At 42.5% G+C, this 11,875-nt stretch overlaps 1 protein-coding gene across 2 annotated transcripts; it reads right to left on the minus strand.

Annotated features, from left to right (window-relative positions):
• Nucleotides 1–3,860: 3,860 nt before the first annotated feature.
• Nucleotides 3,861–11,673, minus strand: LOC117833025 (uncharacterized). Of its 2 annotated transcripts, none has more exons than XM_034712366.2 (3): nucleotides 11,119–11,673; nucleotides 9,595–10,722; nucleotides 3,861–6,508 (listed from the first exon to the last, which is right to left on the minus strand). In XM_034712366.2, the coding sequence occupies exons 1-3, from the start codon at nucleotides 11,407–11,409 to the stop codon at nucleotides 4,055–4,057; spliced, it is 3,873 nt and encodes a 1,290-aa protein (XP_034568257.1). In that variant the 5' UTR covers nucleotides 11,410–11,673; the 3' UTR covers nucleotides 3,861–4,054. The 2 variants fall into 2 exon arrangements, with proteins under 2 accessions (XP_034568257.1, XP_034568258.1); XM_034712367.2 differs by having other exon boundaries at nucleotides 9,595–10,754; nucleotides 11,119–11,259.
• Nucleotides 11,674–11,875: the final 202 nt, after the last annotated feature.

Genomic DNA, 11,875 nt, shown 5'->3' on the forward strand with positions numbered 1-11,875 from the left:
ACGTATAAGCCCTCGGTTTTCGCGGATAGGCCCTAAAAGTTTTATTTTCTCACAGAAAAGCCCCTGGATCTTGTTTTAATCATATCTTTTGCATTTTAACTCCGTTTTTCGTGTTCTTTATATCCACGTGTTCGTTTTGAAGCGTAGATCAACTTCCGAAGCTTGTTTTCTCTGTTTAACTATGATTGGTGTACTGTTTTCTTACTTTTGCCCATGTTTGCTTGTTTGTGCCCGTGTGACGCGTGTAGACGTCCCGCAGTTCGAGGGAGTTGAAGACCAAGCCTTCGAGGAGTACGAACAGCAGGAGCAAGGCCAAGAAGGCAAGTCGTGTCCTTGATCACTAACTTTTCGTCCTATACACCTTTACTTTCTCGTACTCAACATTTATGCTATGCACATGTTAAGATTAAGTTGATGGGTCCCAATTAAGGTTCTCCTAGATTGATTTACCTTTACCTTGACCAACTGGTTTACTTTATGTTGGGGTAGTTCATGCTTAGTGCTTACTTGGTACATGGTGGTTTAACTAAACACAAAGCTTAATCTTTCTTTACTTCTGTTATACCTTTCATTAATACAAGATCATTATTGTTAATCGGAACATGGAGAACCACCCAGGAAAACAGTGCTACCACAAGACTAAATTGCTCTGGTCTTGGCTGAATAATTAGAAACCTTAGTCTAGGGTGACCTTACTCGTGATGAGGCAAGAGGGGGGACTGAGTCGTTGCATTTTTGCCTTGGAATGGGTGGTGCATGCCATACACCGAAACCTTAGCGAGTTACCACTGACTGATGAATCTTTGTAAAGGCCTCGTAGCGTCCCTATGCAATCACACCTCGGAAGTGTGGTATGGTGCCTTGCAAACACCGCATGGTTGGGTCCAAAGTTCTTTTGAACTTTTACGCGACTTGTGGGCAAAGATGTGCCACCTCTGCAGAGTGTAAAATTGATCGATGAGCCGTGCTCACGGTTAAGAGCGGCCTGGACCCTCACATGATAATATTATGGGAAGATGGACTTAACTTGTTGTCATTTCATGCATATGTTGTTTACTTAATTTATGATCATGTTTAATTTTGGGTGGTATAAACTTATACTTAGTTAATTGCTAATAAAACTTGTCCAACTTAATTAAAAGCGAATGCTAATTATGCCTTAGCCATACCTTGATTTGCCTTACACTACACTATTCCCCACGACTTGTTGAGTACCAACCATAAGTGTACTCACCCTTGCAAAACCGCTGTTCAAACCAAGCTAATTGGGAAGAGGAGTATCTACACGACTTTGAGGAGTTCTAGGCGTACGTTTCTTCAGTCAGCTGCCTGTGGAGTCGTCGTCGTCTTTGGAGTTCCGCTGCGTAATAAATTAGGCTTATGTTTTATTGAGACTTTCGGTCATGTAATAATGTTTAATACTCTCTCTATTCGCTTTAGCACTGTCTTTGTTATTCACTATTGTCGTACATGTGTGTAACTTGATCCTGGCGCACATGTATCTAATGCACTCGATTTTGTCCTTAAAATCGGGTGTGACATTTCACGAATTTCAATACTTTTGTTTGTTGATCTAAGGGCATTGCTGCTATCTTTTTAGCATCTTTTTCTGGTAGATGCCCGAGGTCGGGGACAACAGCACCGACTTCACTTTCTTTTTTTTTTCTCATCAACCTTGACTAATGCACGTTCGTAGTTTGATAGTAGGCCTGCATAGTGGGATTGCAATAGCTTAATCTTGAGGGAAATCACCAATTCCGTGCCATGCCACGGAAGATTGTACCCTAAATAATGTGCATAAATAATTTCTTCCGAAGAAAATTGGTAACCTATTCATTTAGACTATTCCAGATGGTAACATGGATAAATCTAACACTCACTCCACTCACTGGGTCACGTCGTTTGCTTTCTTGACGTCTACAGCCAAGTTTGAAATGACTGTGTGTACCGTGAAATTCAGGGTTAATTGATCGACGTGCTGCGGATGATATGGCCTACTAGATTTTAGGTCTACGGCAACAGTGAAAAAACGTGGTAATAAGGCTAAAATCGTGGTAATAGGTACCAATTGCCACAATGGAACTTTGTTAGCAGCCGTGGCAATTACCTTTGTGGTAATAGGGTTTTATTGTTTTTCTATAATACTACGGTAATTACCATGCAATGAAGCGTTGCAATAGATAATTTTTGCAATGATATATTTTTTTAGCAAAAAATTTAGGAATCAAAACTACAAAATTGTTTTGTGATGGAATCAAACCCAAGACCTCCTAAACATATAGGCACACAATAAATTACCACTGCATTAGAGCAACCCACAGGGCTTCTGATTTTTTTTATAATATAATAATTAAGGAAGAACAAACACATGTATCACTTTATTATCTAATCGTTGACTTTGTGACCCTATGTGTGGCGTGGCGCTTGAATATTTTGGAGCATCTATTGCGTGTGATACCAGAAATGATTTGTAGTTGGAGCATCTGTTTGCTCTGTTTTTTCTTTCTACTTCAATTCAGTCGTTTAACTACGTTGCAGCGTGCTCGCTTTTAGGAGGGATTTTGTATCATCTTGTAACACTTTATTAAGCAGTGACCTGTGAGTTGTAACCCTCTGTGTGGCACTGGCACCGGAATCTTTTTGGAGCATATATATCATTTATGTATGGTAGCCTGAATATTTAGGAGCAACTAGTACACAGTCTAAACAGCAGAGGATCACCGGCGTTAACTCTGGCGGTCCATCGCCACTGCCACTGCCAGCCTAGCTCAAGTGCTCTACGAGCAAGGCCAGGGCCGTCTCAACGAGTATGGCCCTGCCGCCGCGACGCGAGCGGAGACGAAGGCGAGGTGGGCGCCGGGCCGCCGCAGGCCAGCTCCGACGCAGGGAATGGCTCCGCGAGCCTCCGGCGGGGAGAACGACGGGCGGATGGGCGAGAACAGGGTCCAGTCCAATCCAAGGTGTTTTCCAATAAATTTCAGGGGGTTTAAGCAAATATTTGGATATATCATGATCAATAATCGCGATCCAAATTGCGAGTTATGTAAAAGTCCGGACCGCGATTATTAGTTGCGATCTAATTTAGGGGCTTTCTGCAAACTAGTTTGCCAGAAACAGGGCAGCCGGCAGTGCCGCCCCCGCTGCCGCCGACGTTCGCTTAGCTCCGGCGTGCCGTGCCCTTCACTAGCCAGGCCACCCACCGGAGCAGCTGTGCCCCCCTCCCGCGCACCACCACTCCACGCGCACCACCTAAGCAGTTGCTACGGACTGCGGTGCTCGGAGATGACGTGGTGAGCGCGGCGGTCCCCGCGAGGTGGAGTTCGGTCGGAGACGAAGACGAAGGCGAGGACGGCCTCGGCCACGGCGAACGAAACGGACCACAAACCGTGTATCCACGCCGCACGGGCTGCGCATCAGGCCAAGGGCTCGCTGGTTCGTGGCGCCGGCGTCTGCACAGCAAGTTTTGTTGCTGCTAAACCGGAGGTTGACCTGAAACTGAAAACTCTCGAGGATAGTAAAACTAGTAGGCATCAAGGGAGGGTTGTGTTTCTTGTGACCAAAAAAGCATGGATGGATAAGCATCAGTAACAAGGGTATGCTTTCCCGTTTGTTTCAACTGTATAAAATCGAGTCGAACAGACCCTTACAAGAAGCTTGCTTGGTAGTTCTGCTAAGGGTACGTCATCTAATTTTTCTGGACGCTGACGGGAAGGGTACACCTCACAGCAGGTGCACATAACAGCTGGAGATGAGATGCTGAAGTTCAGGTATGTAGTAGTCATTCTATTACTGCTGCAAGAGTCCTGAGATATTTATAATGATTAAAAATACCATGCACCTTTGTTTTGAGAACTCGCATGTAGTATAATCGGAGTGTGTATGAATGATATATGTTGATTCGAGTATTGCAGCTACATATACCTTATCTCCCAAATCATTGAACATGTCTGTCAACATTGGCACTGCTTATTTGGAGATGCTATGTATAAATATATAATATCATCAGAAGTTTTTCCTATATAACATTGGCACTGCTTATTTGAACATGTCTGTGTTAACTAGCTACTATGTTAATGTGTGCGAGCTTGGCCTTGTTCTCTTCTGACTCGCACCACTGCTGTAGTTCCTGGTTGTTGATAACTAACTCATTGAGGTTGTTGAGCAGCTGTATACGCGCAGGCAAAGACTTGATTCTATTACAGTATATGATGACGAGCTTTTTAAGAGAGGAGATGTCGCTCAGCCATTGTGGCAGTGCTGATATCCTATCACAGAAATCCAACTTGAGTGATTGAAGGGAGGAGAGTTGCTGCATGCCCTTCGGCAAACTCTTCAGGTTTCGACAGTGGGATAATTCCAACTCCTGGAGGGCAGGGAAGTGGTGAAACAGCTTCAAACTGTGGTGATTGCTATTGATGATAAACAATCTGGTGGTGGTCGGAGTAGAGTTGCAGCGATGGCTGCTGGTTTCTACCTCCTCTAGTGAAGATATAACTTGGTCACTTTCTGATATTTTGAACTCACGACATTTGGGTGGGCATGGTTTCAACCTCAACTTTGGACATTTAGATACCTCTAGTACATCTAGCATAGGGAACATGAACTCCTCCACACCATCTTCGCCAGGGCATGTTGTATTCCACTCCTCCAAACCATCCATACGAGATACCGTGATATCTACCAATCGGGGGAACGCTCCTTTTCCACCGCAGATACTCCTTTCAATTTTTGTAACGTTGGGTATATCATAGAGAATCAGGCTTTCTAAGTACGGTAACTGTCCAAGTGGTGGTAGGTTGTTACATGTAGGCAGTTTGTTCAATTCAATGCAAGTAAGATTAGGGAGATGCTGAGAAATAGCCATGAGCCAGCCACAAAAGCTTGGACTGCTATAACCTTCTAGACTCAGGTCCTTCAGGCTCTTTGGTGGCACTAGTTGTCCCAACAAATCCTTATCCTCCAGATGTCGATCAGCATGCAAGGTCCAAACCAGTTTCAAAGTCAAAAGATTATGTTTGGTCAACAGCTTAAGTCTCTGTGCTTCCTCCAGAAGTCTTACGTTTTCAAGGGAAACTATATGTAACTCACCAACATTTTCACCCTCGAGAACATGCAGATTGCTATGAGCACTGACGTCATCAGCACGAACCTTAAAGAGTGGTAATGTTAGTGAATGGTGCAATAGAGAACTGGCCTGATCCATCAATTTATGTGGGCACCCATCCAGCAGTACAGACTTCAGCCCAGTTGCACAACTTATACTCTTTGGGAGGGACTTGAGCATTCGGCAATTCTCGAGATTCAGTGTATGCAGCCTTTTGAGATTACCAATACTTTCTGGTAGATACTCAAACCGGTTCCACGATAGGTCCAGATGCTCCAGATTGGTAAGTGTACCGATAAAATTAAGATAGGTAGATCTTTCAATTAGGCAATATCTCAATTTCAAAACCTTAAGATTGGTGAGGTTTCTCATAGTTACAGATAGTTCCTCCAAATACCCCTCCAAATACCCTGAGTATGACATATCCAGATATTGTAATGCGGTGAGGCCATGCAGATCTCCTTTCTCAATCCGGTGCCATATCAAATCTAGATGCAATAAATTACGGAGCCTCTTGAATGACTCTGGAAGTTCCCTGACGCCACACTGTGACATGTTTAAATATTGCAGATTGACCAGGCTGCCTATAGCTTCTGGAAGTTCCTTGACCCTACACTTTGACATGTTTAAATATTGCAGATTGACCAGGCTGCCTATAGCTTCTGGAAGTTCCTTGACCCTACACTTTGACATGTTTAAATACTGGAGATGCATGAGGCCACACAAAGATTCAGGTATTTCCTTGACACCGGAACATTCAGATAAATCAAGATGCTGTAAATTTGTGAGATTGCCAAGTGACGCTGGCAGTTCTCTTATCCCAGAACAACCTGACATGTCAAGATGCATCATACATTTTAAATCACCAAATGATCCTGGCAGTTTTGATATGCCAGAACAACCTGACAAATCCAGATATTTCAGACACCAGAGCTTGCCCATTGATTCTGGTAGTGCGGAAATGTGAGAAGATCCATTCAGGTTCAGGTACTGCAGTTTTGATAGCTCAGTGATAAACTCTGGGAGAACTTCATTTTGCATTCGTGGAGCAGTAAGGTACTTCAGCTGCTTCAGTTGCCCAATAGAGGGTGGCAACAGTATACCAGAGCATCCACTAAAATCCAAAATATGCAAGCACTTTGCAAAGGAAAATGCCCCACAAGAGAGATCCAGCTTACCGCTATCTGAGAAATGAAGTGCCCTCACCTTTGAGGGTAAAACATTGGATAACCTTGTTGTGTTGTCATATTTGGTAACCGATGCATAGCGACAATATTTCTGGCTATGTGCTTTATTATTCTTCGATGCAACATTAGAAACAATTAACTCATCACCCATGATTACTGTTGCCAGATCATGCACCAGATCGTGCATAGTGTACCGCTCCATACGATCTCCCGAAGTCTGAAATGATAAGTTAACCATACTCCATTAAAATGTCAACTAATAATTTCTTCATTTTGTAATAAAATTTAAATCCTAAGTTTACATGTGTATAATTTGTGAGGATACCTAGTTTACTTATTAGTAAATATTAGTAAATATGTATTGTATATCACACCAAAGAAATATTACTTATTAAAAGAGTAAAACATACTATGGCTCCTCAAAATTATAACGTTATGTCATCCCGGTCCCAAACTAGCAAAATGAACAATCAGATCCCCACAAAAACTTGCTAATTGTACCATATAAGTCACAAATCATCTAACTTAAGTTAAACCACCTGCGTGACATGTTGTTTATACTATGCTATGACAAGGAACCGACATGTGGGGACCACGTATTGCGCCCATCTCTCCTCTCTCTCTCACCCGCTCTATCTTCTCTCCCTTTCATCCCCTTCTCCTCCGGCCCATCTCGTGCTTGGCATGTTACCAATGCTGTATGGGTTGCTCTCACGTTCGGTCACCATGCACGCGTCGAGTTCCAAGTCTTGTTACTAGTTGGGAGGCGAATTCCTACACAGCCGGTCACCAGCTTAATGCTTGTTGCAGCCACTGGTGTCAACACTGCTGAGGTATCGAGCTTGACCACTACCTCTCCAAGATGGGTAGTGGAGGAAGGAAGAGGCGCTCGTCCTATGCACATGCTTCCAACGACAAAGGGCAAGCACCTTTGTTGCGACCACCAACCCGACTCTACCATTTCCTGCGAGCTCCAACCAACGTCGCTCTACCTACTCACCTCCAGCGCCTTTAACGCCACATCGAAGCAAGTAGAACTACCTCTTCTCTCTCATTGTTCTTTCTCCAGGAAACTAATAGGCAAGCCAGCAACTCCCTTCCTCTGCAATGGAGGCTGAAGCAGAGCACCACAAGTCCACAACCCCATGACTCGTGTCATATTGTAGCAAAGTTTAGGGACTTGATTGTACGTTTTCTGAGTTATGGGACTGGTGAAGTACTTTATTACTATTAAAACTAATGAGAACTGAAAGGACAGACAAACAAATAGTTATGCTTTTGGCTCTTGCTAAGAGATCGCCTCCTCAGAAGATATTAGAACATGCATCTCGATGATTACACATGTGTTCTATGTTCTGCAGGTTGTGAAGAAAATCTGATGCACCTATTCTTTGAATGTTGCTTCAGTCAAATGTGTTGGGCGTTTTTGGGAATTGTGTGGAATCTTTCGCTGGACCCTTTAGATATGATCATTCAGGCTCGAGTTAATTTTGGGAGAACAATTTTCAGGGAGAATATCATCATTGCTAGCTAGTGCATTTGGTGTCATTGCAATAGTATTATCTTTGATAATGGTGTTCGGTCTATAGCTAAGTGGAAATTGGATTTCAGAGAAGAAAATGACAGTGAACCTTTCCTTGGATAATTGGATGAGTAATCTGTAACTTTTAATTCCTCCCCTCCCCCTCCCCCCCTTTTTCTCTTTGAGCCTGTGAGCTTTGTAACTTCTTTGTACATGCACTTTTTCTTTATATATATATATACCAAAAAACAGGTAGGTGAGTCCCCTGTCAATTTGTTAAAAAATGAAAGTCTTTTTTTGGGGAAAAGGTATATTTTTCATCCCTCAAGTATTGCAAAAGTGTGACATTCATCTCTCATATTTCATTTGGTGAAAATCAACCCCACCTAAGTTTGACAATGGTTCAATGCCATCTAATGACGGCTTAGCAATGTAATATGCTGAGTCGAAGATATAAAACCAATAAAAAATTAATAAATCCTCTAAATTTCCTATCAAATAAAAATTATCGGAAAAAGAACTGATGCACACCGAGCTATTATAGCAATTGACTCAACATTATACATAGCTAAGCAATGACTAGTAAGATGATTACATGGCCTAAACTGATGTTATATGACACTAAGCAATTATCAAACTTAGGTGGGGATGATAAATAATGCGTCGATTTAGTAAGTTAAGGGGCTGATTTACACCAAATGAAACATAAAGAATGAATGCCACACTTTTGCAATACTTGAGGAATGAAAAAAAATGCACTTTTCCTATTTTTTATTCCTTAAGTATTTTGATATTTTACTTTATGCAAATTGATCCCTTAACCCGTAACTAATTATATCGGTGCACTAATCATCCCCACCTCAACTTAACAATGGTTTAGTGCATAGTTTATGCCACACAATCATCTGACTAATCACTACTTAATATTGTTGTTTCCTAGCCACACTGCCACATCTGAAAAGAGGACCTCGCTAGAGCTTTGATGTAGGGGGGTTTCGAGCATTTCTTAGATACTTAAAGACATGTTGACACTATTACATAAAACATTTGAATAGTCGGTTGGTAACCCCTTTGCACAGGGGTTTAAGCAAGCACCTGCAGCTGAACGGCCATGAAAACATGGGGTTTTACATGTGAAAAACGGGCAACAATACATAAATATCTACTAGAAACAGCATAAAAATTTTGAAAAAAAATCATTTTTGCACCTAGGTCGACCCGACTAGCCAGACTTATGTGTATTTTTCATGTGAAATATGCACACGTGCAAATTCCTAAGTTCAGAACCATGACCTCCCCTCTCGCATGATCCTTCCATATACCATCCCACTATGGAATAGGAAGTAGGAAAATATTCCTATGCACCTATATAAATGGTATCTTCACAAGTGGTTCCTTATATGAACCACCGCCTATGTGCAAATGTGTTTCCACGTGTGGTTCAAAGCTACATGAGACTCCTCCAACTAGGCAAGAAGCCCATAATCGAAGCATGTGGGGAAGGCAGGGTAAATAAGGAAATTGTTTTTAGTAATATATGTGGAAAACTCAAGAATATGTAGTAGTGTGCCCCCACACCTTACCTATACTTTAACTGAATTTAGGATAAAGATTACCCAAGGAAATAATATTATAATTCCATATCCTATAATAGTAAAAAGTCAAATGTCATCAATTGAGTTGTGGTAATGACTAGTAGTAGGCAAAAACAACCAATATGCGAACAGATCAATCAGCAGGCAAGAGTAGTGTTCTGGTAGTTATATATACTTCAACATTACCTTGGGCAACTTTGAAACTTGAAGGAAGGACATGCCTAAAAGTTGCCTGATGTATTCCTTCCCCTTTGATGGCTTGATAAAACCAAGAGCAATCCATTGGTGAATCAAATCATCTTGAGAAATATTATGGCCTTTTGGGAATATGGCACAATAAGAAAAGCATATCCTTAGCTGTGGTTGCATCCTTTCATAGCTTAGCTTCAAGGACGGGAGCACACCACCGTTATCTTCAGAAGATTCATTCCAGATATCACTGTTGTTTATTTCTGTCCATCCAAACAGATCTTTGGACTGCAGCATGTATCCAAGTGCTTGAGCTGCTAATGCCACACCTGCACATTTCTTTGCAATGTCCAATCCTATCTTCTCTAATCTTTCTTGGTAATGTTGATCTTCAAACCTGCTATATCTCTTAATTATTTCCCAGCATGTATAATCGTTCAAAGGCTGCAGCTTGTATGGTGGACATGTGGAAACTTGCCGTGCAATGTCTTCCTTGCGCGTGGTTACTATGACATCTATGGTAGTGCCCTTCTTGCCCACCTGAAGCATACTCCTCAGTTTCCTCAACTCAGTGTCCTTTTCCTCCCATAAGTCATCTAAAACAATAAGAACCTTCTTGCCACTGAGTAGGTTATCTAGGCACTGATTTATGGCTTCCAGTGTATCCCTATTCTGCTGGCCTCCTTCTATTGGTATTAGAGAAATTATAGAGCTTCCTATTTTCTTTAGACTGAAATCCCGGGACACATAAACCCATATACGATGGTCATACTCCTTGAATTGTGCATCATTGTAAATTAGTTGTGCCAAAGTACTCTTGCCTATACCTCCAAGACCATGGATAGAAACAATCACAGTCTCATCATTGCTGGTACCTGCGGATAAGAGGTTTATGATTTCCTGCTTTTCTTTATTCCTCCCAATTATTGGTTCTTCAGGCAAACGTGATGATGTTTCACGATGGTCATCATGTTGCTCAAGAGATGTGCAAGTGCCACCGTTTGAGAATTCAAAATCCCGAAAGTCCTTGTTGATTTTCCTCAGCACTTCTCTCATACTCTTCATCCTATTAGCCACGACAATCTTCTTGTGTGCAACTGGTAGACATGAAAGCACTGCTGGCTTCTGCAAGAATTTCATTTATTCTCAGTTGGAATCTACACTAAGCAAAGAGGCTTCAGATCATATGAACTTACATGGAAATTATAGAAGAAAACTCAATAATCCAAATGACTTATATAAGTTTGTGCAATATTTCTTGCCTTAAATTTTAGGTGTATCCAAGTGTAACACACTTGCTATAGCCTAAAGTTTATTTGTGCGCACTGACACACTTGCTATAGCCTCTGAACTAAATCTGAACACGCTCGAGATCGAGAAGACATTCTATTCTGGTCCAGAGTTGTAAACATCCGGTTGAAAATAAGAATGTCAAACTGATAATGAATTAGTTCTCCTTAGGAGGGATGCGATCGGTTTCATAGGAATTGAAGATAGATCCTAGCATGTATAACCACGCACCTTTGCAGTTAACTGGTAGCTATTGTCTTTGTATTCTTCGAGCATGTCAGCGATGTCTAAGGCAGCATGCTTGAGCCGCTTGAGCCACAGCTGCACTGACTTCTCCTTGGCCGACCGCCTCTCAGCATCCTGGAGCGCCGCTGAGATGGCCTCTAGCATCGAGTTCATGTCCTCCAAGTCGTCGCTGAAGTTCCACAGCGAATTGGCCTGCTCCACGATGGCAGCCGCCAACTTATCTTTCGCGATGCCAACGACGGCGGAAGTGAGCGATCCAGCTAAGCTCCCCAACATGGCTGCAGAGCTCTGAGAACGCGGTGTGTAGAATGGTGTGTGCAGAGGAGCGCGTCAACAAAGGTTGTGAAATACACTTCCTGAGAACAACTAGGCAGGCGTCAATTAACGTTGCTCCAGGATGGACCACGGCGCTGGGAACAACTTGGAAGGCGTACGTCAGGTTGAATAGTTTAGTTGAACAAAAGTTTGCAGCATCCATGTGCTCTTGTCTGCTCTTGACTGGCGTTGATCGACCAATAATGGTATCCTGATTACCAGCTGGCGCCTGGACCAGTGGGAGCGCATAAGGGTCGCGTGTGGAAACCGCGTGTGGAAGCAATTATTGCCTTGCTGGGCGTCGCGGCTGCAATTAGTTGGTTTGACGGGTGCGTGGAGACTCAGGGGTGTTTTCTTCCACTGACTTATTTTTAGCACATGCCACATCGAATATTTAGATACTAATTAGGAGTATTAAACGTAGACT

Source organism: Setaria viridis, chromosome 8, assembly GCF_005286985.2.
Source record: "Setaria viridis chromosome 8, Setaria_viridis_v4.0, whole genome shotgun sequence".
Lineage (NCBI taxonomy): Eukaryota > Viridiplantae > Streptophyta > Magnoliopsida > Poales > Poaceae > Setaria > Setaria viridis.

Coding starts and splice junctions, on each gene's coding strand:
- LOC117833025 (XM_034712366.2), bottom strand. CDS start 11,409: ATGTTGGGGAGCTTAGCTGGATCGCTCACTTCCGCCGTCGTTGGCATC. Junction 10,723..11,118: donor GCTACCAGTTAACTGCAAAG/GTGCGTGGTTAT, acceptor AAATTCTTGCAG/AAGCCAGCAGTGCTTTCATG. Junction 6,509..9,594: donor AAGTTTCAAAGTTGCCCAAG/GTAATGTTGAAG, acceptor TTATCATTTCAG/ACTTCGGGAGATCGTATGGA.